Source organism: Orbicella faveolata, unplaced genomic scaffold, assembly GCF_042242905.1.
Source record: "Orbicella faveolata isolate gen_17 unplaced genomic scaffold, um_ofav_v1 contig_1, whole genome shotgun sequence".
Taxonomy (NCBI): Eukaryota; Metazoa; Cnidaria; class Anthozoa; order Scleractinia; family Merulinidae; genus Orbicella; species Orbicella faveolata.
In genome coordinates, this window is record NW_028301536.1 from 28896599 (window position 1) to 28923566 (window position 26968).

The 26968-nt window shown below is 40.7% G+C and overlaps 1 protein-coding gene across 1 annotated transcript in view; it reads right to left on the reverse strand.

Annotated features, from left to right (window-relative positions):
• Nucleotides 1-26968, reverse strand: part of LOC110053512 (uncharacterized) — a 103069-nt gene that overhangs the window by 22188 nt on the left and 53913 nt on the right. The window contains exons 52-67 of the mRNA XM_089270923.1: nucleotides 26063-26095; nucleotides 23877-23915; nucleotides 22944-23453; nucleotides 21688-21717; nucleotides 20928-21437; nucleotides 19982-20225; nucleotides 18841-19314; nucleotides 18001-18510; nucleotides 15718-16194; nucleotides 13922-14440; nucleotides 8769-9212; nucleotides 6793-7251; nucleotides 3993-4484; nucleotides 2731-3282; nucleotides 1720-2232; nucleotides 739-1224 (exon numbers count right to left, since the gene is read on the reverse strand). Of these exons, the coding sequence (XP_089127049.1) occupies nucleotides 739-1224; nucleotides 1720-2232; nucleotides 2731-3282; nucleotides 3993-4484; nucleotides 6793-7251; nucleotides 8769-9212; nucleotides 13922-14440; nucleotides 15718-16194; nucleotides 18001-18510; nucleotides 18841-19314; nucleotides 19982-20225; nucleotides 20928-21437; nucleotides 21688-21717; nucleotides 22944-23453; nucleotides 23877-23915; nucleotides 26063-26095 (6292 nt within the window). The remainder of the gene's footprint in view (nucleotides 1-738; nucleotides 1225-1719; nucleotides 2233-2730; nucleotides 3283-3992; nucleotides 4485-6792; nucleotides 7252-8768; nucleotides 9213-13921; nucleotides 14441-15717; nucleotides 16195-18000; nucleotides 18511-18840; nucleotides 19315-19981; nucleotides 20226-20927; nucleotides 21438-21687; nucleotides 21718-22943; nucleotides 23454-23876; nucleotides 23916-26062; nucleotides 26096-26968) is intronic.

Below are 26968 nucleotides of genomic sequence, written 5' to 3' on the forward strand. Positions count from 1 at the left end.
CATCAGACTTGCAAAATCACCACCAACCCTCGCTTTGACATTGCAAATTGTAAATGTTATCACGAACAAATTCCCAAAGCAGCAGAGCTGAAAAGAAAACCCCTTTACAAACAACGCGAATGTACCGGAGGTTTGAAAAAATTTTGCACAAACGAGACTTGGTGGCGAATTTTGAGCATGTGACGTAATTATTCGTAAGGTCCATTCTATTATGGAGGCGGGGGTGTAAAGTTTCAAATTTCTGATGTATGTAGCACTTTTTTCACTGATCTGTGTTACACAACGCAGAAAAAGGGCAGAAAAAGTGATCTATCGAAGAGAAAATACGGAATTTAAGCAAACTGCGACGGCAACGGCAACGAGACCGCCACCAAATAAAAGATATAGGGAGAAAAAAACGTTGTCTGGGCAAGCGCGTTTTAAGCCATCCTCTGCAAAATACCAGCGTGAAATGACCAAGCTAATTTTTCGTATCTGTGTTTGGAAGTGAACGCTGTCAGTTACATATTTAGTCTGCAAAAGTTTTAGGAGTATACGAGTATAAGTATACTGAACAGATCTGGAAAATTTTGAAATTTGTACTAGGTAAAATGTAAATTCATTTTTGAATACGCGTCGTAATCAGCGTCGCCGTTGTCACTGCTGAAGCTCCACGATAGGGATCACAGAACCTGAACGTCATCAAATCCTGGCAAAGATATCACACTTGCCACTTGCAATACTAACATCAGTATTTACCTGATATACCGTCTTTTCCTTCCTCTCTTAAGCACAAAACGACGTCCTCTTCGATACACTGGCAACCAGCGTCGTCTGTATCGAATACGCATCACGCAACCACGTCTTCTACGTTTACGCCGTTTCACTCGTCTTCTTCGCCTTACTCGTCTTCTCCTTCTTCTTCTCTTTCGTCTTCTTCTCCGTCTTCTCCTTCTTCGTTTTCTTCTCCTTCTTTTTCGTCTTCTCCTCCTCAGTTTTCGCCGTACTCTTCGGCGCCGATAGCGTCGACTGCGAGTTCTGATTCGTACATACCTTCTGTTGTATCTTACGAGGAATCTTCCGAGTCGGATTTTCAGGATACGACGTCGTCGTCTATAGACTATGGTCAGCTTTCGACGGAATTTACTTGCCAAACGCCAGTACTTTCCTACGCGAAGTGTTATTTTGGGACGTCTTATCAGTAGTCGCCTTTTTCCGAGGATGGTGATCTTTCCTTTAAAGTACCTGATTTGGACATGGCAAAAGAAACATCTACATGTATCACAGTATGAAACAGAAAGACAACGAATACGTACTTAGGTGCATGGTATTCTTCAAGTTTTTGTTTGGCTGGTTTCCTTTGGAGGAACCTATGATTTTTCAGAGGCCACTACCTTTAAAGGTCACTTACGGAGAAGGGGAGGGTTACTACTAAGGGACCGTGACAGGGCTCGAGTGCCATCAATGCTCTTGTTTGAACTTGTGTATTCTTCCAGTGCTCTACCAATCCAAGTTTATATCAGTTACAGTCAAACTACTGGTGAAAACTGGCACATATATCGTTAACGTAATCGTTTCTTGGCGCATGACACCGATACCGACTACAGTAGGTATAGCAAAATCGCCTCCGATAAGGGAAAACAAATAAAAAATGACACCAGAAAGTACACAATGAACGTACATTAACTGTTACTAATGCTTCTGTTATCATTACCATGGTTTTTGAAAAAGGTATCTCACCTGATTGTTCTGTATCTTCTTCTCATACGAGTTACCAATCTACGACCAAAGCGATATACTTTCCTCCATCTGCCTCTATAGCGGAAGCGCATTACGCAACGGCGACGTCTTCTTCTTCGTCGTCTTCGCCTTCTTCGCCTCCTTCTGCGTCTTCTCTTTCTTCGTCGTCTCCTTCTCTTCTTTCGGCGCCTTAGTCGCCTTCTTGAACGTCGCCTTCTCCTCTTTCTCTTTCGACGTCTCCTCCTAATTCTTCTTCTCCGTAGTCGTCTGATGTATCGACGTATGCGTTGGCGGGGCTTCAATATTCGCCAGCGTCGTTTCCAAAGCCATCTAACTTTACCGCGTGTGATCCTGACAGGTCGGAGTCTCTTTTTGTATCTTATCACGAACCGCCTGCCGCGAATCGTTACTCCTTTCCATCTTACTCCTACACGCAGTTGTATTCGGTTTCGGATGGTGCGCACGGTTTTCCACCTTCTTCCTTTCCTGTAACGCACCACGCGTCTTCCGAAACTAGTGTAAAAGAATATAACTTTCAGTTGAACATTGTGAGCCCCAAAAATCAAATTGCGAATCATTTCATTTTTGCTCTATTTTGAAACTTTTACCAAAACATATAATCCACATCTCACTCTCTTCCCTCTAAAAACCTTAACTCTACTTCAAAGCACCAAAGTTTGGCGTTTGCTTCCAGCCTTGATGATATTAAGCCGGTCATCAGCCCAATTCAATTGAATTTCTTTTTTTTTTTGCTACACTTCCGCATTACAGCTGCTATCCTAGGTTACAATACGTCTTAATTAAGTGTCGACTAAAGACAACACCAGGCGCATTACCACAAAAGCTGTGGAGCGTGGCCACCTATTCTGACAAGGCAAAGTCTGTGCGAGGTGGAGGTCGGCTGACACCTTCGGGTCATGTAGCAAAATTGGCAGTGTTGTATTTAAAACTGCTATTTTGACAACCCTTCATTGAAAACAGCTCCTTCTGATGTTTTTACTTCTGACTTACTAGATTCGTTTGTATCCTCTCCGCGTGCGGAACCTAAAGAAACGCCCTCTGCGGTATACGTTTCTCCATCTGTTCAAATAACGGAAACGTACTACGCAGCGACGTCGTTTTCTACGTCTTCTTCGCCTTCGTCGTCTCCTTCTGCGCCTTCTACGTCGTCGACGTCGCCTTCGCCGTCTTCTTCTTAATCGTCTTCGCCTCAGTGCTTTTCTTCTTCGGCGGTATCTCTTCCTTTGTCGCCTTCGTACCCTTCGCAAATATCGTCTTCGTTTCCTTCTAATTCTACGCCTTATTATCTTCCTTCTTCGCCTGGACTTTCTTCGTCTCCTTCGTAGGAATCGCCATTGACGTCTAAAGCGGTACAGAACTCTTCCTCGCCGGATTCTTAGCAGTCTTAATTTTCTCCCGTAGCGGAAACCGAAGCCCCTTCTGCCATAGTTCCGTAATGTACGCCATAAACGTCGTATACGGGCTTGGAATCGAAGACGACTAGTACGTTTTATGACTAGTCGTCTTCGCATGTAGTAAACTACTACCCTGCCTCTGTAGAACCTGAAAAAAGACAAAAATGGATGTTAATGCATTGAAAACTAAAAAAGTATTTTATTGTTTTATATTTCTTACTGCAAGTTTTTTCGGTAAGGACTCGCGGGAATTTCTAGTGGAAAGTGGAAGCTCTCCTGTGATTGTTTATATTAAACGTTTTTGTCCTAATGGTAACCAGTGGCGGACTTAGGGGAGGGGCCCAGGGGGCGAAAACACGTTAGCCTCGAGGGGCCGAACGTTGTTTGGGCTCCCACCTCAATTTAAGCCCTAAGGACCGGAAAAAATTTGCAGTCCCCCCGTTATAAAGAGATCTCGAACTACCATTGATAGTGTATCCAGTGGTGACGTTGTGACAAGAAGAATGATCTCTCTGCTTAACAATCTTTTTGACCTCTTCACGGGTCGTTTAGTGGTATGGTAGTCCAGAATTTTAGAGCTAGTAAAGTAATGATATATGATTCCCATAATTTGGTAAATTTAAAAATGCACCTCTATCACATACTTAATACGAAAACTGATCCTCTATCCCAGAAGGCCCACTCATCCTATTTATTTGATCGTTTCGAAACATAATGAACGTTCAGGTTTGAGACCAGTTTGCACGCGACAAAGTAATATACCCTATTTCATTTAAATCACTAGCTATGACAGAGTATCTCATCGCTTAATAAATTCTCTCTTCGTCCTTGGTAAAAAAGGTTGCGTCTAAGTCTTACCTTACAAATCCAGATCTTCGCCCAACGCGGAACACTAATTTATTTCCTTTGCGAACGAGATTCCTCCAGCGACGATAGAATCTGAAGCGTAAAACACACCTTCCGCGCCTTCTTCTCTGCCTTCTTCTTCTCCTTCTCCTTCGTCTCCTTCTTATCCTTCGCCGTTTTCGTCTCCTTGTTCTTCTTCTCCTCCTTCGTCTTCTTCTCCTTGTCCTCCTCCTCCTTCGCCTTCGCATTCTTCGTCGCTTTCTTCTCCTTGCTCTTCTTCCTTTGTAAATTCTTCTTCTGATCACTCTCCAGCGCTTAAGGATTCGGAATCTTGGCTTGCCACGGTAGAAACTCACCAATCTTCTCCTTCGTCTGTAACGGATAAACAATCGTCTGCGGTATCGTATTGCAGGTCGCCATGTCCTTCCTACTCGGATATGTATTGGATAAGTTCTCCTTATCCAGCGTGCTCTATAACGTATATAGGTAAGACCTCTTACGAATCTACAACGAGAACACAAGGAAACGGAGAAATGTAATCAGCCGACTTGTCTAAAATACAAAGACCTATTTCTGTAGATTATCCTTGAGCCCCGTCATTTTAATTTCTTCGTAAAGTTTTCCTGGCATGTCTGTATTTAATTTTAGAAACTGAACGTTTTTTTTTTCTCTTTACAGCCAAGATGTTAAAAATTTGAGAATTCTTGTTCACCAATATAACGAGCCCCACAGTTCGCGCATGGCAATTAGTATACAACACGTGAAATCTCTTTTCTTGCGTCATTTGCCTCATTGAGCACTACGATTGAACTGAGTGAGGATAATCAGGGTCTTTCCTGTCATGCTCCGAAAAATGTCGTTTTGAAGGAGCTGTGTCATTATATATTACGTCATGAGAAAATTCTTCTAAACGAGAAAAAAATCCCACGTACATGTAACAACTTGTCAATGTAGTTAAAAAGGAAAAGATAAATCATTCATCAGTAATGAACGAAGGTTGTAACGGTTGGGCCTCTGAGTAGCGTAACAAACCGAAAAGGTGAAAACCTTAAAAGAATGGTAAATGCTGTGGCTGCTCGACGGTTAGTAACACGACGGTTAGTAACACGACGGTTACGAGATCAGAAAGTTACAAATGGATAACGTAATATCCAAATTGATTTTTGTCTGGGCTGATTCCCGCTCCCTCCCCCTACCGGAGCTCAACCCAAACAGACCAGGTTGGGTTATACGGAGTAAATTAATTTGGATGAGAGATGATTGAAAATGAAGGCGATGTTTGACGTCCGAAGCAACAGATATGTCGATGCAAAGAAAGGTAAAGGTAAAGTCTGCATACGAGCCAGGTGGCTCATCAGGCCGGAGCTTATCCCGGTTTCTGTAGCATGAAGTGACTGGGAGCATTTCTACTCCCCCTGGATGGGATGCTAGTCCATCGCAGGGTTACCCCCAGCATTAAGTTCGCCAGTACCCATTTAAACACCTGGGCGGAGGGAGGTGCTGTGAGAGTAATGTAAGCAATGTCCCCAGCCAGGGCTCGAATTCGGACCGCTCGATCCGGAGACGAGCGCACTAACCATGAGGCCCACGCCTCTCTCAAAGAAAACCAAGCAAAAAATATGTTACTCGGGTGAGATGGTAACCGGAGGGCCTGCAGTTAAAAATTCGTTGCAAAATGACCCAGCTGTGTCACTGGTTTGTTAAGCCGCTGAGAACTGTCACAACAGCTATTGGGGTGTTCCTAACGGTTCAGTTCAAGTGCAGTGGCTTTTTGTCTGGGATTTGGAACTATTAATATTACTATTAACTATTATTAATATTACTATTACTATTAACAGAAACGCACTTGGTTCAACTTGAGATATTTGACGAAACGTTTGACGAAACGAGCCTTTCATCAGTCGTTGCAATGATGAAGGAGTTATTTAATCCGGTTCCCTGTTATTTAAAGTTTTTTTTTAGCTATTTCAACTTGATGGTACCATTTAATTATTATAACTGATATCTGTTTGTAACTTAAAACATTTCTGATGGGTACAGAGAAAATTTGTTGTTGCTTTTGTGCAATGTTTCGACAAATATGTTAAGTTCAACCTAGTATTTATTACTCAAAAACATTGTTAACATGATCTAATTTCAAAGTGCTGCGCAGCTTAATTTCTTCTTATTGTTTTTATGGTTGTTATTTCTTTAGAAATGACTACTTGCTTGACATCTGCGATCATCTAGTTTCGACTTTTTTTTTTTTTACAATACAAAACTCACTTAAACTTAGTTTCGACTTAATTGCTCATCTATAGTTCCATTATTAGATTCATTTTTTATGTCCAGTATGTCGAAAGCCACAAGGTTGAGAACACTTTCTCGTTATACTATTATTATTTTACGTCATTCCAGCAAAGAACGGGTTAATGAATTTTGATACGAATGCTTTAAATCAAATCTTCAAAGTACGAGCTTCTAAAAGTCTTTTTCTACAACCGCAAGAATTCGAATTTCAGATTGAAAATCAGGTCAAAACTGTAAACGCAGTACTTAACGAGAGCAAAAGTCGACATGGGCGAGGAATGAGTTTTCATCAAGACCGGTCAAACGAATTGGACACAGGCAGAAATTGGTAACATCTGCTTGTCAAACTTGCAAAAGGTTTCTTGTACCCTAAAGTTCAAATTAGATGGGAGAGCACAAGATGCACCGGACGAAAGTGTATGCGAGCTGAAGATCAAAAATACGCGATGATTTGAACTTTCGTCGATTTTCGTTGATTCTCGTCCTAAATTAAGTCCTGGTCCCTGCTCACTTAGGGCATTACCTGATACGTCTTGATATCTTCCCGAAACGTATCCATAATAAGCGTCTTGTTCTGTAAACAGGATACCAGCGACGTCCACGGCGAACACGGATCACGCATCTCCGTAGGCGTCGGCGTCTAATTCTCCGTTGCCGTCGTCGTCTTCTCTTATACCTTCTTATTCGTCTCTTTCGCCTCCTCCTCCTTCTTCTCCTTCGTCTAATAATCCTTCGTCGTCGTCTTGTTCTTCTACTCACTCCTCTCCTAATAACCTTCCATCCTCGTTTCCCGAAAATGCTTACTCTTCCTCTAAACAATCTTATTCTTCTAACCCGCCGTCCGTATCTAATCAGTAATGTGCGTCCCCGTTTCTGGATACGTCTCCATCCTCTTCGCAGTCTGACCCGAAGACGGTAATTAGGTTTACGGAATCGAATCAATTTTCTTCTCCACCTGACCATAAGAACACCACGACGATACCTGGAAAACAGGCAAGAAACATCAAGAAAGACGTATTCCTATGAGGTGACCTGTTTTTCTTTGTATAGATTACCAAGTTACAGCAAATTGCTCCTTATATAAAGTGAAACGTCTCCACAACGGCCACCCTGGGGACAGAAGTAAGTGGCCGCTGTAGAGAGGTGGCCGGTATGGGGAGGTATGAGTGTTACATGACACCTGGTTTCCTGGGTTGCAACATTCGTATTTTAAATAAAATTCGTAGAACGCTTTCCCGCTTTGTTGATTACAAGTGTTCCTCGGATCAAAGAGATAACGGGACACAGAACACCGCGAAAGAGCCTGCAACAGATTTATCAGGCAAATATCTTTTGAATAAAAAATCTTATATTTATTTAGAACTTAGCCGTACAGGGAAGTGGGTGAATGCCAACAATATTCGTTCACTATGATTCATTCATTTAACCCTCTTGGCGAATTTGATGTACGGACTGTTCACCGCTTCATTTAATTGTGTCATAGTAGCCGCATTTTGGCAAGCAGGCCAACTCAAATTTTATCTATTTTACACCTTTTTGCAAAATTTATTTCCTTGACAAAATTCCTTGCCGGTCTACTATATATTATTTTATAATTAGATTGTAAGCTCATGAATTGTACGAGGTGATTGTTAAAGTTTCTTGTGATTTCTAATTATTTCAGCTTTATGTATTAATTAGGACTGAACTTCTTGCCGTAGCGGAAACGCCCCAGAGTCGAATTGAGACTTGAATCTTGTTGCCCTCTAAACACACTCATCAGTCCATTCAACAATTTCGAAGTTTTAAAGTCGAGTAAGGGCGAGTGTCCTAGCTTCGTTAAGACTTCTGCAGAGTTAAATTACCCAGTAACTTAGCTGTAACGAAATTCCATTTAGACGCCAGAGAAACGTCGCCATTTTGTGGAAGAGATCCAGCTATATGCACACTAAAGGCTACCAGTAGAATTCTTCTACTATACCAATGCAAATGCTGCAATCTGATTGGCTGAGCTATCGTACACTACATGTCATATAAGTGTGCAGTGGCTGGGGGTTGTCCGCATAATAGCAAGGTTTGTTTCGTTTCTCCAATGTTTCGAAGAAGATTTAGACATATTACTGCAAATTTGATTCCAAAGAACACTAAAGAGAGTAAATTGACTGTTATGCTACTATATACAACAAAATTTTCAATGTACTGACGAGCGCGTGTAAACGGTTTCAAATTTCAAACAACAATTCACTCCGCGCGCTTTTTAAACGTGAAGAAATAATTGGAAAACGTTGATTGAAGGAAATTTATTAATTATTCGCTTTCGACTTTTACGAGGAAATAGTTGATTAGGCCTTTGGCAGGTATTATACACACAAACGTTCTTTATCGCCTTCTTGGTTTGCAGCCGGCAAAACAATCGCAGCCGGATCTCAAGGAAAAAAAAATTTACAGAAAGATTCCGTATATAGAAAGGGTCACCTTTGTAGCTGTGAGATCGAATCAAAGAAGCAAGTAATTTCTTACCTTAGATACTTGTATTTTCTGCCGTAACGGAAAACTAGACTCTTATTTCGCCTGTACACTCTTCTCCACCTTCCTCTGAATCGGAAACGCAGTACGCAGCTGCGTCTTCTTCTCAAACGCTTTCTGCGCCGTCTACGTCGCCGTCTTTGCCTTCTTCGTCGCCTTCTCAGCTTCCTTCTGTACCGCCTTCTCTTTCTTCTCAACCTCCTCTTCAGTCTCCTTCGTCTTCCTCGCTTTCTATAATAAACTCGCCTCCATCGTCTTCCGATCCGTACTCTCACTCCTCTGCCGATTCTCAGCTTCCTGTTCAGCCTTCTGTATCTCACTCGTAGGGATTTGCCGAACCGTTTGACGAACCTCCACCGTGTTCCGATCCAGACGCGGATCTTTCTACGGATTAGTCGCACGACCTTTCTTCCAATTCTCACTTTTCCTCGTATGAATCTGGATGGAAGCAGCCACAGACATCCAGCGAATTAGTAACAGTTTCAATGATATGAAGACATGATTGATCATTGCAGTTATACATACAACTTAAGCAGTTTTGAAATTAAAGCCTGAAAAAAAAATTCTGGCTTGCACGGGATTCGAATCTATGACCTCTGTGATACCGGTACAATGCTGAACCAACTGAGCTCTCAAGCCAACTGGGAGCTAGTCACGTTGTGAGTTCGTACAATACTCGTAGATGGTGAAGAACACAAATGAATATATTTTTCTACGCAGTTGAAATATATGATCTTTCATATATTCAGTTTCAATAATATCGATCTAAAATACTTTTAATTTTAATAAGTGTCACATTTAAGCCACTCAGAGTTTGTAAGTGTTAAGAATGGCTGACTGTTAGGATCGAGAAACGCCGGTCAACCTCCCATTTGACAAATCGCACATATTTTGCCTAAAGATACCCTTAGGTGACCTAATTCTAAAAATCATATTTAAAGGTTCCAGCGAATTTTTGTTTTTCAGAAATTCGCGAAAATTTGAAAGCGCGGTCAAAGTGCGGTTTTTCGTGTAATGAAATGACCGAAATAAGGTGCGAGGACGAAGCGCTGCTTAAGTCTTAAAATAAACTCAATTGACTTCAAACTTCACACAAATGTGGAACAACCACTCTAATTTATTCCTCGCTTTAAACTAATCTCAGATATGTTGATATAGTGGTTTTACGAACCATTTTAAAAACAACTATGAAGCGTGTGAAAAATAACGGCAAATTATAGGTCATGTTTAACAGCATAAAAATGCATCTGGTACCTCACTTTCCGATTATTTTACTTTACAGCCTTAAAATATCATTATTAAAGATATACCATGCCAAGTTTCATGCTCGAACTCGCAGTATTTCCCTTTGTGAAAAACGAAAATCTATGTCAATGTGTTGGGCGCAAATAACACAATAATTATGCACGAACCAGAGACAAATCAATTTCAATGGCGAAAGTAAAAGGCTATCATTAATTAGAATCCCGTCAATTCACTGCTATCAGGAGAAACATAATGTCCACTGCATAAAAACTGTTTGCAGAGGTTTTCGAACCATTGCGCGTTAACTTTGTTTAATTTCGTGTCCGCCGTCATGTCTAGTTTGTCATCGCGTGTATTTCCTTAATGTCAACAACACGTGAATTGTTGTCATAACAAACGCAAGAGATTTCCTGGAACCTTAATGTTTTCGATTCACCAAAACGCTTTAAGTTCGTTAAGACACAATAATGGGTCAACTTGGAATGCTTTTTAGCATCAAGGACGTTAAAGGACTGTAAATTAATCGAGTTGAAATATCTTGAAGCAAATCAAAATCGCGCCCTTATTCTAATTTGGTAAACAGCCGATCTCCGTTCAAGTTAGAGAAGTCGAGAGGTTAATCCGGCAATGTACTACCGGTACAACAACAAATTCAAACCGAGGTCATCAAAAGTGTAAGTTTAAAAGTGTAGTGGCAAGTTCGAAATAAATTTCGCCTATATAAATTGGAAACAAGATGTGAAACGGTCTGACCCGAAACAAATAAACAAAATAATAATACGACTAATTTAACCCGAAAATGTTACAGAAAACATACCTAAAAGCCGTCGATTCCCCTCGATACCACTCCGCATTGCCTTAAAGAGCCCAAGCTTTCTGCTCTAAGAATCAGGGGCCTCATGAATCTGTATTTGTTATATCGGCAACCATGCTGCGTGGCTGATATTCAGTAAAAGTTGTCACACAACCGTACGAGCAGCCCAGTCACGCTTTCACTGCTCTTGCGCAAATGTTCAACATTTTGCAGTTTACATAAACCGACTACAAGTTTAAAGTTGTGACAGTAGATTGAAATGCGCTTGTTAAAGCTGTCCTATCGAGGAACAATTATTTCTTGTTTTTGAATGGCTCTTAGTTGTAGCTACAGTCGGGGAGGGGGGAGAGGGTATTCCCGGAAATTTCGGATATCTGTATGCCGTGGAAGATTAAGTGGTCTCCAGCTCTTAACGCCAACACTGAAACACTAGATGATTCTCGAAGTATCACAGGGGTCACTAAGCTAAATAATTTTGAGTGTAGCTCCAATGAGTCAATTAACCGTTGGCGCGCATATTGCATTGACCGTGGACAGGTGGAAAAACAGTTAAACCGGAAAAGCCTGTTGCACATTGTAATTTAGCGTTGTCCAACACGCAGTCTGTCTGGTTGTAATGTTAATCGTATTTAAGAGAATCTCAAGTTTTCTTTCGACACATACTGGGGTGACATACTGCTAGATGGGCGTGGCCGGGAGCCACGAGTCAATCAGTCAATTTGCCATGGTTTGGCAAATTTTTGTAGAGAAGGGGAGGGAGTAGAGGAGGAAGACCCTTAAGAGGAAAAACTAACCGCCGAATCGTCTCGACCTCGTTCCCAGGGTCTCTCATCTCACCAGCCCCCTCGAGCGAGCTCAGCATCAGTTCATTAGAATAACACAGAGGCCTATTAGGGTAAAGCGTAGGGACAATCTGCAGTCCTTCCACTAGTGGCTCACTGTCACTCTTCTCGGTTAAGCATGGCAAATTGACTGATTGACTCGTGGCTCCCGGCCACGCCCATCTAGCAGTATGTCACCCCAGTATGTGTCGAAAGAAAACTTGAGATTCTCTTAAATACGATTAACATTACAACCAGACAGACTGCGTGTTGGACAACGCTAAATTACAATGTGCAACAGGCTTTTCCGGTTTAACTGTTTTTCCACCTGTCCACGGTCAATGCAATATGCGCGCCAACGGTTAATTGACTCATTGGAGCTACACTCAAAATTATTTAGCTTAGTGACCCCTGTGATACTTCGAGAATCATCTAGTGTTTCAGTGTTGGCGTTAAGAGCTGGAGACCACTTAATCTTCCACGGCATACAGATATCCGAAATTTCCGGGAATACCCTCTCCCCCCTCCCCGACTGTAGCTACAACTAAGAGCCATTCAAAAACAAGAAATAATTGTTCCTCGATAGGACAGCTTTAACAAGCGCATTTCAATCTACTGTCACAACTTTAAACTTGTAGTCGGTTTATGTAAACTGCGAAATGTTGAACATTTGCGCAAGAGCAGTGAAAGCGTGACTGGGCTGCTCGTACGGTTGTGTGACAACTTTTACTGAATATCAGCCACGCAGCATGGTTGCCGATATAACAAATACAGATTCATGAGGCCCCTGATTCTTAGAGCAGAAAGCTTGGGCTCTTTAAGGCAATGCGGAGTGGTATCGAGGGGAATCGACGGCTTTTAGGTATGTTTTCTGTAACATTTTCGGGTTAAATTAGTCGTATTATTATTTTGTTTATTTGTTTCGGGTCAGACCGTTTCACATCTTGTTTCCAATTTATATAGGCGAAATTTATTTCGAACTTGCCACTACACTTTTAAACTTACACTTTTGATGACCTCGGTTTGAATTTGTTGTTGTACCGGTAGTACATTGCCGGATTAACCTCTCGACTTCTCTAACTTGAACGGAGATCGGCTGTTTACCAAATTAGAATAAGGGCGCGATTTTGATTTGCTTCAAGATATTTCAACTCGATTAATTTACAGTCCTTTAACGTCCTTGATGCTAAAAAGCATTCCAAGTTGACCCATTATTGTGTCTTAACGAACTTAAAGCGTTTTGGTGAATCGAAAACATTAAGGTTCCAGGAAATCTCTTGCGTTTGTTATGACAACAATTCACGTGTTGTTGACATTAAGGAAATACACGCGATGACAAACTAGACATGACGGCGGACACGAAATTAAACAAAGTTAACGCGCAATGGTTCGAAAACCTCTGCAAACAGTTTTTATGCAGTGGACATTATGTTTCTCCTGATAGCAGTGAATTGACGGGATTCTAATTAATGATAGCCTTTTACTTTCGCCATTGAAATTGATTTGTCTCTGGTTCGTGCATAATTATTGTGTTATTTGCGCCCAACACATTGACATAGATTTTCGTTTTTCACAAAGGGAAATACTGCGAGTTCGAGCATGAAACTTGGCATGGTATATCTTTAATAATGATATTTTAAGGCTGTAAAGTAAAATGATCGGAAAGTGAGGTACCAGATGCATTTTTATGCTGTTAAACATGACCTATAATTTGCCGTTATTTTTCACACGCTTCATAGTTGTTTTTAAAATGGTTCGTAAAACCACTATATCAACATATCTGAGATTAGTTTAAAGCGAGGAATAAATTAGAGTGGTTGTTCCACATTTGTGTGAAGTTTGAAGTCAATTGAGTTTATTTTAAGACTTAAGCAGCGCTTCGTCCTCGCACCTTATTTCGGTCATTTCATTACACGAAAAACCACACTTTGACCGCGCTTTCAAATTTTCGCGAATTTCTGAAAAACAAAAATTCGCTGGAACCTTTAAATATGATTTTTAGAATTAGGTCACCTAAGGGTATCTTTAGGCAAAATATGTGCGATTTGTCAAATGGGAGGTTGACCGGCGTTTCTCGGTCCTGACAGTCAGCCATTCTTAAAGAGTTTTAAATGAGTCAATTCAACTTTATTGACTTATTTGTGTATGTTGACTTAGACACACCTTTCTCTTGTACCAATAACAGAATTATTCAGTACATCCCTAAAAATGCGTACGCTAAACCACTATATCATTTTCCTTCCAGAGGCAAAACAAACTTTTCCTACCTAAATGGCTTCCAGCCTCTTCCAACTCTAATTCTCAGTCCTCGGCGTTTTTTATACACCTTTCTCCATCTACGGCGGTATTGGAACCATAATACACATCTGCCACGTCTTCTTAGACGTCTCCTGCGCCGTCTTCGACGTCTCCTACGCCGTTTTCGCCGTCTCTTTCGCTGTCGTCTGCGTCGCCTTCTTCGCCTTCTTCTAAGCTGCCTCCGTCGGCGTCTTTGTCGCCTCGCTCTTCGTTTTCTCAAGAAACGCTTTCTATACCTTCTTCTCCTATATCTTCCCCGCCTTCTTCGGTATATCAGTCGTCTCCATCTTCTTCCTCTGTAAACCCTAACTATTCCGCGCGTTAATTTGATCGGTATTCTTCGGCCTTTCCAGGTGTAATACAGTCTGCGGCCATATCGTCGCACTGGTTTCCAAGACCGCCCTACGCGTACACGTATGCGCCGGGTTAGTCTCCTCAGTAGAATCCATCTACGTTTACGCCTGATGTACAGCTTTCGTCTTGCGTACCTTTTTAAGAAAAAGAAAGACACTCCTCACGATGAATAAATGCAAATAAGCTTGTTTGTTTTACCTCCCATCTCAAATACGTTTTCCGATTGGAGGAAAACGTGTCACGTGTCGTGTGTCAAAACTCACTAACTCCCTAGGGAAACAAAAACATGAACTTTCGACTTGCACGTGATCAGATCGTGCTCCTTGAAAACCACGGCAAATTTGTACCCAGCCGGCGTAAAGCAAACGATTTCTTCGCAGTTTTTTTCAACTTTTGAGTTGGGAGGTTTAACAAAACACTTAATGACTGGCCCCGCGGCAGAACATTGAGGGTCTCGGACAAACAAAACTCACTGTTTCCCTTGGGACCAGTAATTAAGTTTATCGTTGATTCCTTTAGTCTTAAAAATATAAAACTGGCCTACTCCATACTCAAAACATCAGAACGGTTAAAGAAGCGTAAATATCATAAGAATAGAAGAATTCAACACATATGGAGATTTCTCAACAGCCGGATACAGGTTTTTTTACGGCTTGTTTTTCGAACAAAACTGTTGGGATGCAGTTTTTATTTTGGCTTAATAAAGGATTTATTTGGGTATTCCCCCTTTTTCCACTTCAAGCAATTTTGAAACGTTATGACAGCTATTTTTAAGACCGTGAAGGTAACTTTAAAAGAGGAGCGATGGAAAGGATATACAGTCACAGTTTGCAAAGCCAAAACAACTAACAACTTTAACATATTCGTCATACTAGATAAAGACATAGACCCAACCAAAATGATCGAAATTGACCTGATAGACAATACCTGAACCTAACCTCTTGAAACGTTTATTTTTCCTTAGACTTCCGCCAATTTTATATCAAGTATTAAAGTTAAACTTAGGTTTTTGCGCGTTTATATTGAAGACGAAGTCTTACTTTCATTCAGGATTTGATTTTTAAGACTCACGTCTGCCAAGTGTCACGTTTGTTTAATAAGAAATAAAGACCTCATTCAGCCATAGCATTATGTCTCCGCTGTAGTTACAAAAATAAGATATCCAAACAAGTCGGCGGGCAACAGAAAACACAGGTCCACACAAACTGAAGGATGGCCGAAGAAACGCAAGGAATTTGTACAAAATGTTGGACGGAAAGGAAGGAGCAAAATCGATGGATTAATGACGGCCATTCGCTCATGTGGTGAATTTTTCCAATTCCCTTGTAAAGCAAATGTGTCTGTTGATTTTATGAATGTGGCGCAATTTCCCACGTGGTGTATTTGTTTATTAATGCTAAGTCAAACGTACCTTACTCTCACAAATCTTCTACGCACACGCATCACCAGTCCACCTCGTCTTCTATACACTGGTCTTAATCGACGACGATAGAGTATACGCAGCACACATCGTGTTCTTCTTCTGCGTTTCCTTCTCCTACGCCTTGACCTTCTTCTTTGTCTTCTTCGCCTCCTTCTTCTTCGTTTCCTCCTTCTACGTCTTCGCCTTCGTCGTCGTCTTCTCTTTCTCCTGCGCAGTCTTCGTCTTCTTGTGTATCTTCTACGATATCTGCGTGGTATTGTTATCTTCTTCCATACTCGTCCATAGCGGAGCCTCACTCGCCTTCTTGTTATTCTCAGAAGCCTACGTTTCCGTCTGTAAAAGATCCTCAATGTTCTACCATATACCTTGGGTTTCCTCCAAATTCTGCCAACAAGTACCTTTACACGTCTTTTGACTGGCCGATAGCGTCCTCTTCGTCCTATTTTCACGCGCCCTCCTCGTATTCTAACAATTCAAACCAAATTCACATTAGCTTGGCACTGCCAGAATAAAATATTTTATAATCGTTTTTTCCTGTGTTCTTAAACATGATTGACCTATTCATACCAGTTATTTGAGTAGCAGAGCAAACCAGTTTATCGTTTGTTTACATATTTGCCGTACTTTCTGCGCCAATATCTAAAGACTACATCACGCTATTAGGTAGTTGCGTTGCATAAAAACTTGTAAAAATTATATGGAAAAGTTCTGTTACTCACTTTAGTAGTTTCACCATGACATAATTTGTAAGTTGAGAAAGTGACGGCTAACCCGGGTTAACTTTCATTTCAAAGAATGTTAGGGTTGTTACAGTTAAATGACAACAAACAACTTGGCGGGTGTAGAGCCGTTTCACGTGTTACATTAGCTTGTGCACGTAATCACATATCAGGCCAAGAAGAAATCTTACTGAGGCAGTCAAACTCCCTTTAACATTTTCGAAGGATAGAAAATTTTGTCCTCCACCTAATCCAATGACTTCCTTTTCAGATAATTCCCACTGTAGATCGATCACAACAAAAGAAACAAGATTGGCCACACCGGGTACCCTAGTGTTATTTTCAGGTGGAGACCTTTCTAAGGTTGGGCTCTTATAGAGCTTCTTCACTTCAGAGCAAGGCTATTTAACAATAAGATTTTGATATGAAGACATGATAGATCATCGCAGTTATGTACACAACATAAGCAGTTGTGAAATTAAAGCCTGAAAAAAAAAAATTCAGGCCTGAACGGGATTCGAACCCATGACCTCTGCGATACCGGTGCAGTGCTCTACCAACTGAGCTATCAAGCCATCTGGGAACTGGTCACATTGTGAGTTCGTAATATACCCGTAGATGTTGAGAAGAAACAATACCCGTAGACGTATTAAGATTTTGAGCTGGAAACTCTTAACAGGTATTGTTGATGAGGCTGCAGGCCGAATCAACCATCACCTCATAGAAATCGAGAGCGAAACATTATTTTTTAGCACAATTCTAACTGAAATTTGCTTCCAATAACGATTCCAGTCATTTCTCGTCTTAGCATTAATAGAGCTTCACGCTGTAGAAACATCGCGCGGACTGAGCTCTCACTTTAACTTAGCAGTTGTGTACGCACACTCATCAGTTTCTTTCAATAATTTCAAGTTTTAAAATTTAAGAAACTGTTTCTACTCAACAATTAGATTACGAGATCGACATTTCTATCGCGTGATAGTTGACGAGGGCTCCGCCCTCGTCAACTATCACGCATAGAAATCGAGAGCGAAAAATCTGATTGTTTTAGTATAAATCTACTAGTCGTTCAAAACTTTATCTTAATCCTTTTCACAGCAACCTCGAAAATGCAAAGAAGCAGCCGTCATTTTGTTCACAACGGCAAACAGACCATGATCGGAATCATCTACAAACGGCGACAAAAATAGCTGAGATGGCGCAAACATATGGCATTGCCAAATTCATGATTGTTATTGATTTAATGTGGTACTCCAGTCTTCCCTCATTTCCCATTACAATGTTGTAGTTTTCACCAGGGTCTGAGTTCTGCTTACCAACACTGATTTGGGGGGCGGGGGGAAGGGACTCTGAAAAAGCGCAATGTCTCAACACTTTTGTCGCCGATTGTTGGCTCATAAATCAAGATCCGAATCTTCCTAAAGAAATGCAACAAAAAGGTAAAATGCCATTCATGAATAAATCTGCCGCCACTTCTCATCTTGAAATCGACTAGCTTTCGATAACAAGTGACAATATAGAATATAAAACAGTCATTAGGCATTCTTATTACCTCCATCGCCTCCATCTACCCTGTATCTTGATGCAGAAACCCTTACGTCGTCTTATAACTGGTTTCCAACGACCATGATACCGGTAACGCATCACGCAAACTGGTCGCCTTCGTCTCCGTGACAACTTTCTGCGCCTTCGTCGACGTCTTCGGCGTCTTCGTCGTCGACGTCTACGTCGTCGCCTTCGTCGTCGCCTCCGTCGTCTCTTACGCCTTCTCCTTCTTCTTTGTTTTCGTCTTCTACGTCGTCTTATTTGCTTTCTCCTTTTCCATTTCCTTCGTCTTCGTGGCCTAACTATTCTTCTCCACTTTCTTCCAACACGCTTAAGTATACGCCCTCTTAATAGTCTTATCCTCGTATACCCCCTGCCTCGTCTTATACATAATCTTCCGCGACGAACTCTTGCAGTTTTCCAACGTCTTCCAACGTTTAGCATCAATCTTCTTCGTAACCCTCGGATTCTACGCCATTTTCCTTTGCGCCTTACGAGCAAGAAGCGTCTGCGATACCTAGTTTAAAATAAAAAAAGATTCTATTGATAAAGCTTTATAAAGGAACTGGCATATTGCCAAGAATGATGATTACACTGTCCTAGCGTGAAACAAAGTTAGTCAACTTATGGGTACCGTCACAGGGTCCGTAAATCCACCGTATATAAGAATTGCCTGGCACCCTATAAAAATGTATGGAGACTATCGCAAAATTGTTTAGAATAATGGGTGATTGGGAGAATAAAACAAAATTAAACAAAGAAAAAATCTCTAAGCCCTGTCAAAGCGACAACACAGTAAGGGCCAGTGTTTTCTATTTCTTGACCATACCATAAACCCTGTTCTTACCGTAATCTTGTATATCTTTTTTTGTAAACGAAGACAAGTTTTCCCCTTCTTCGAATCACTCTCCTCCACCGTCGTCTATAACGGAAACGAAGACGGCAAGAAGGCCGTCTCCTTCGCTTTCGCCTCTGCCGGCGTCGCCTCCTATATCTTCTCCTTTTTCGTCGGCGTCTTCGTCGCCTCCGTCGTCTTCGTCGCCTTCTTGCTTTTCGTCTTCTGCGTCTTCTTTGCCTGACTTTATTCCTCCTGGACCTTCTATACCGCCTTCGGTTTCTTACGATCGTCCAGCGTCGTCTGTATTTGATCCTGAAACGTCTTCCCAATTTGAAAAGTCTGAGTCTCTTCATGAACCGCAGTTTCAGTTTTCTGCCCAATTTGCGCACGTACCTCCATCTCTTGCCAATATTCACCTTAAGGTTCCTGTTAATGGACACCCAAGGCCCTCTCCTACCAACTCTTGCTCTTCCTCTGCTGAATCTAAAGAAGAATTGACACCGCGTCCTCTTATGAGCTTGCGAATTAAAGTCGCTAACTAATAAGCAAAACAACACAGCGTTTAAATTTTTTACCCAGACAAACTCCAATAGCGGTCTTGGGCTATAAAACTTAATCTGACCATCTCATTTTCCGAGTATCCGGTCGAAGACACGAAGATCTGACAAGTGGCTTCCGCTACCCCTTTTTTTTCTCCTAAGACTCAAATACACAACACACGCATGTGACAAAGTATTAAACAGCACAAAGCTCAATTCAGTTAATCTGAAGAGTTTCCATTTTAACCGAAAACTGAGCAGAAAATATTTGTTTAAAGGCAGAGTGAGATTCCAAGTTAGTACTGTCCTGTTGTCAGGAATTGCCAACAACGAATAACGTTTATGGGAACCAGCGTCATTTTAAACGGATTAAAAATACAGTTTAGTAAAAAGGTGTTCTGTGGAAGAAACCCAAACCAAATTATGTGTAAAAAAGACTTGATTTCTGGAATATTCAGGCTGTTCACTCAAATTAAATCATGGTGTTTTTAGAATACTATCGCTGCTCAAATTTCACTCATTGTAACTCGTACATCTAGGATTTAATAAAGTGGGAAATATACGTACAAGTTACAGTATAATCCTCATATACCAAAGTTACTAGAACTCACCTCAATAACCACCATCGACGCCTGTATAGGAATCTCCAGTTTCTCCCAATTCTACGAATCGGTCTGAAACGGCCAGCATATCTGAAACGTATCAACGAACGTCGAAGTTGTCGTTTTCTTCGTCGCTGTCTTCGCCTTCGCCTACGTAATCGACGTCTCCTTCGTCTTCGTCTTCTTCGTCTTTGTCTTCGCCGCCGTCTCAAACGTCGCCTCCTCAGAATTCGCCTTCTTCGTCCACGTCGTCCTGTTATTGGAAACATCAGCAGCATGTCGTAAATATGGCCGGATAATAAAACAGATATTCACTGAGAATTCAGGCAAATCCCTCAGATATAAGAGTGAAGGAGAGGTGTGAAAGCCTCCTTTGGATTTGAAGTTTACGATCTGAGAACTATTTTGGGGCGAAAACTTTTGCGGTGACTTTTTTGTGGAAAAAGATATTAGAAAAGAGTTTTTTGGAGATCCTGTAGTTTTTGTTGTAAATAATTTCGTCAGTTTCACTGGTGATAAGATTTCCCTACTTTTTTGACTCTCCACTTTCAAAGAATGACTGCAGTCTGTCTTAGTTTTGTGAAAGATACAAGATTAATACAGAAAGGGGGATGCAAAACCTGTCTGCAACTTTCTTGCCGTTTAGTTTAAATCATTTTTATGCAAAGAAAACAAGACGTTTTCTGGGTCTAGCTGGGTCAGCTAGTACAAACCAGTTACATTAAGCGAATTAAAATCTTCTTGTTTGCCGTACAATAAACATCTCGTTAACCGAGCCTAGTCTGTCTGTATGGGAGAATCTTGACCTCGGTCGTGAGTACAGACCGAACGTAGTAAGGTCTGTACACACGACCTCGGTCAAGATTCTCCCATACAGACCTCCTGCTCGCTTAATAAGAGCTAAGTATAGTAGCCATACTTCTTAGAAATGAGTATTCAGAGTTAATGTCATTACCTCGTCTAGCTGGTCTTCTGTATCGTAACTGTCTTCCTCTGAACCACTTCCCACGCCAACGAACGTATCCAAGTCTTCCTTTCCTCTTCACAAGAACTCTTCGACCCTTGTACTTTGCAAACCATGTAAATCGACGCCTTATGGGCCGGAACCTTTTACCTAGCCGCACCCAGAATTGTTTCCCAATACGCTTCAGGGCCCTATAACCTTTGCGAAAACGGATCTGGAAAGTTCTTTGGTTTCGATGGAGTGGTCTCAAACGCTTCTTGTAACGTAGATACCAACGTCGACCTTTACGATGAATTCGATGCCACCTTCGTCCCACGTATACTTTCCAAACGCTTCCACGGTTTTGCAGTCGTCGCCATTTGCGCAAGAACTTAATTCTCATACGTCTTCCTATCTTTCGAAGCAGTATAAAACGTTTGCCAACTCTTACACGATATATGGGTCTTCCTCGTCTGAGCTTCCGGTATTTCCTCTTGAACAGCACCCTAGGCCGCCTTAGTCCTTATAAAAAAAGAAAGTGTTAAATTGAGAATTAATGATAATAATACCGTGTAACTGGACAAGACGACCAATCACGCATCAAACAAACAAGTTTTCTCAGAACTGAACAGAAGCTCACAGTGCTAAAATTCCAGTAAGATTTATTTATCATCAGGTAAGTCTCGAAGTAATTGATTCCTTTGTAAGATTTTTTAACGGTCAGAACAATAAAGTAATTACTGGCAATATCGAGCATGAAACAATCACTTACTTCGTCTTCTTTCGTAGGATCTGTTTCGTACTGCAAAGAGAGAAGGACAGCGTACTTAGTAACGCTAAAACCCAACTTTGGTTGATGGATTGATGGATTGATTGATTGATTGATTGACTCATTGATTAATTAATTGACTGACTGATCGATTTGCTGGCTGTTTGATTGATTGATTGGTTGATTGGTTGATTGATTGACTGACTGCCTGATTGATTGATTGATTGATTGATTGATTGATTGATTGATTGATTGATTGATTGATTGATTGATTGAACGACTGGCTGATTGATTGATTGATTGATTGACCGACCGCCTAATTGATTCATTGATTATTGATTATAGTCTTCTGTTTTCCATTTTTACTGTGTGATTTTAATGTAATTTTTACCCTTTTTACTTGCTTTATATTGTGAAGCGCATTTGAACATTACTTTATGGAATTTGCGCTATATAAATATATTGTATTATTTATTATTGACTGACTGTCATTGGAAAACTGCGCTAAACTACCGAGTTCAGCACTGCACAGTCAGTTCATTCTCTCAATTTAGAAGCTGGAAGCGGTTTACTTTATCACTCTTTTATTTGAGCAAGCTAATATTGCCTGCTTATCAATTGAAGGGAAAGCACACGACCAGTTGATTTTTTAAGGTTTTAAATGAACTAAAACATGACACCTTCACGATCATGCAAACAAGGAGCTCCCGGTTTTTTCTTAAACCAATGCATAGAAACATGAATTGGTTGCTAACGTCAGAGCGCCCTCATTAAAATTTTTTACAATAACTGTCTAATTTCTCGCGCGCTGATTGGCCCATTTTTTATCGTCAATAAGAGTACAGACGGATAAAATTTTAGTTTATGCAAGCTTTTAAGTTCAACTTTCAGCTGTCAAACTGTCAACTTTTTTACCAATGAAATTTTATGAACGTTTTTAAGTAACCAATCAAAAAGCGAGAAAAGCTACTGACAATGTTCGCGTCATTTTGAATCAAATTCACTTATCTTTGTTTACGGCAAGTTTAGGGCGTCTTTTCCCCTCATTTATTCCCGGCTTTTGACCATTTTGGGGTCTTGTTATTGTAAAAAACAAATTGACGTCCGCTTTTTATGCGTCTGTCCTCTTATTGATGATAAATTTCACCATAACATCGTCAAAGTTTACTGCGGAACCATTTTGGCAATGTTATTGACGCAATTTACAATCAATAAGAGGACGGACACATAAAAAACTGACGTCCATTTGTTAAACTTACGCCTGAGTCGTCTTCGTTTTCTGTAGCGTATCCTTCGTTTGGACAATAATCCTTTGAAACGGAACTTGAAGAACCTTCTTCTTCCACGTCTTACTCGCCGTACTTTGATACTCTTTCCACGGTACTTGAAGAAACGCAAATGCCTAAATGTGAACCTCACACCACGGCCTTTGAACTTGATGTAAAATCTTCGCCCGCGTCGTGTAACTTTCCTGTAGCGACGCCTGACACGTATCATAAACTTCCGCGTGGTTACCCAGCGTTTTCCAAAACGTAGCATCCACCCTCTTCCGCGCTGGATAACGCGGCATGTTCTTCTTCCAATGCGTACAAACCACCGTCGTCCGCGGCGTCTGGGGCGATACCATCGCCTTCGGAAGTACAGCTTCACTCTTGATGTTAATCGGCCGATACGGAACTTACGGCGTCCAAATGTGAAACGTATAATACGACGACCGCGTCTTATACGGCGGATTCGCTTTTTGAATCGGATCTTTCCCTTTCGGTAACCTGCCGACGAAAAAAAAGCAGATAAAAAAGTCATTTCACTGTGAAATGGATAACTTAACCCTCACAAGTCATAACTACAAGTTCCAACATGGGAAGGCCGCCAAAATTTTTTTTTTCTAGAACTGTTAGATCTTGGAAAGCCTCCCTAAAGACATAGTCGAAACAAGTTCTTTGGAGTCATTTAAGACTACGGCCTCTAAATATTTTAATGATTAATTCATCCTAATGATTGTTCTTATAGATTTTGATACTTTTTTCACTTTTTTACCATTATTATTAAGTATATGTAATCTATTTTTAAAGATAAGTTGGTGTGATATCTTGCGATTTTTACAAACTAAATCAGTTAATTTAGATGTAGATGAAAAAAAATGGAGTTTATTCAACTCAAAAACATGAAATGAACTCAACAGAATTACTCACGTCTCCGATGTCGCCTCCTTCGTCGTCTTCGTCTACGGCCTGTAAATCGAAACATTTGATGAATTAACGGAATAATGCCAGATTAGCGCAATTACATCTATGTTATTCTACTGAGGGGCTCATCTATGAGTCATTCTCGGACCTCCCGACAAAAACATTGCAAGTCATTGAAATGCACAGTTAGAAGGCAATTTGCAGTAAGGGCGACCTGGCTTTCCCTTGACTGAAGCTTTTCATATAATGGGTGCCTATGACTTAACGAAATAGCATGATGAAATCAGCAAAAGTGAGATTCTAACATAACATGAGGAAATCTTTAAATGTTCAAAGCATTCAAACCACCATAAGATCTCTCGCTTAAAAGGAGTCGTGCCACCGTTTGGCGCAAGTGCAAACTATCGCTCGAGCGTATTGTACTTTTTTCGCTTTCTTACCGTCCGACATGTATTTCAGCAATCACAGACTGCAATTTATGCAAGCAGATCGATTGATGCCCAGATTTCATGGAAGATGTGTGAGTGGTGAGGGTGATTGGTACATGGCAGTCGGTACACGCAAAATGAATTCTAATTAACAAATAGGTTAGTAACTCGAAATTTCTACGAAGGCTTCAGATTCCATGAAGTTTTAAGAGTTTTTTATACTTTTTACTAGTTGAACTGAAAGGAAAACAAAGGGGATTAGTGAATTTGAAATGAAAATTAAAAATTGGATTTCCTAGTAAATAATAATTAATAGAAAGGACACGAAAATAGACCACCCCTAGCCTAAAGTGCTCTTGTACTGGGGCAGTATCTTTGCCGTTGGCATTTTTACTCTTTTTCCTTTTTTATTCCTCCTTTACATTTCATTCAACGTCATATAAATTCAACCAGACAATACCCAAAACATAATGTTTGAGATTTTTATCGGAATACGTTGACTAACGTGTTCTTGAAACGTCCAAACAAGGACAAACACGTTTTGTTACTACAGGCTGTTTCCAATTTAAGTATAGGAAAATTCAAAAAAGTTAAACCGCAAAATCAGCATTCATCGCTCGTCCATACTCCTCCATAAAGCGCAGAGTAGAGTGGTGCGGAGGTCTCTTATACGTCTCAGAGTCCCAGCCACTGTCGATCATCATTTACATGTATTCATGATTCTGGATTTTGTATTCCATGTGGAAGTTTTTCATGCTTTGGTAAATTACTTTGCTGATCTAATTATTGACGAAATTATAAGATCCTGTCTAGTATCTACTTTGAAAGTAAGCCTGGTTTCAGAATTTTCGTAATGCCTTCATTTAAAAAGCTCATTGAACAATAGAGGACTATTACTTGATGACCTTGCTAATTTCATCATGCTCTTTCCGTTTAGGGTATTCTTCGAACTCTAGTCCATAATGATAAATCAGATGGTGCACTGCAGCTGCACACATAATCGCGACTCAGGACCAATCCGAATTGAAAATGGAATCACTGATCCTTCGTAGTGAACTGCGATCCTCGAACACATTTTCGATTTTTTTACGAGCTTATGAAAGCTTTTAAGGATAACAAAAGTGCACAGGAAGAGCTAAAAATTAAAGGAATAACAGCCACTTAACCACAATTCGAGAGAAAAGTCTCGAGACACTCCACAGCTTCACAAGCAAAATGGTACTGGTCTTCACCTGCCCCACCCCACCCTCAGTCCAATGTTGATTTCTATTCATCCAACTTCGCGACAATCTGGTTTCAACGTTCTTTTGGAGAAAGGCAACGTGGTCGAGTGGTTAAGGCGCCGGACTTGAAATCCGGAGGTCGCGGGTTTAAGTCCCGCTCTGATCATTAAGCTGGAGTTGTCTCTCGATAGACCCTAGTTCAACTCCTCGGCCACGTTTGTAAATAGCCAACTGGTCTGCCTCCTCCCAGTTGGGATTTTTAACCATGTTATGTTCATTTGTATTATTTGTTTCATAATTTTTTTCCATTGGCCTAAACGCCCCACTGGGGGAGTGGTCAATTAAGACATATTTGCAAAATGACTTCTCGACGCAAATGGATTTGTCACTGGGTGCTACTGTGTTAAGTTTACCAAGGGCTTTTGTTCTGCATTGTGGATTAATTGTGTTGATGTCAACCTGACTTCTTCATCTTTTATTTCCCCTTACGTCTCACCCTAAATTCAATTAATAATACAAAATCACATGTTAGAATACTTACGCCTCGCCCTTCTTCCTCGTCTTCCATAAAGCCCTAAGACAATAACATGAACTCGATTATATAATTCCTAACCGCGCTGTCATAACCAGCTTCATACCACAATATTGCCAAGAGACAATGCACCTCGTTGTTAAGCTTATACAAGAACATCATCAATTCAAAGCTATGGTATTTTATGACGATTAAGAAAACGTTTTCTTCACAAACCACGTATGAGGACAAATGAAGGAAAACGGACGATTTCTTTTCAGGCAACAGATCTTTGGAAAGAACTTCCAAGCCATTTCAAAGAACTTAGCGTATTTGCTTTTTCAAAACCAATTAAACATTACTATTTTTGTTATCATTTTTTGTCTCCCTTAGACTAAACTGTAAATTGTAAATTCTTCCTTCATCTCTCCTGTCCTTCAATTAGACAAAACTAAGCTGGAGGTTAACTCGAAAACCTAACGGTTAATTTAGCCGCCAGTCTCGTTAAAACAAGATTACAATCGTCACCTCAACATGTTACATATAATAAAGATACCACAAATGTTTAATAATTATTCATATTTGTATTCGTATCTTGTGCTAAAGATCATTGTGATGTGTTTGATTCGTTGCCACTACAACTTTACTTTACTCTGCTCTCTGCGAGTAGGAGGCTTAACACGACGTTCATTGATTTAAGAGTTTTCCGTTAATATGAGACCGCACTCTGTGCGAGTGCTTTCTTTACGAACGTTTTCACTCACGAGGGCAACAGCCAGGTAAGTTTATTGGGCCAAAGGAGAGTGCTTACTTACGAAATGAGGTCAGCTCAACCGGGATTGGGTTGGGACGCGAACATGGCCGCCGCTTCGTTGTCTTGCGACACCGATGCGGTTGTCGTGACGTCATGTGAAAACAGGCTATAGTTGTGCTAGA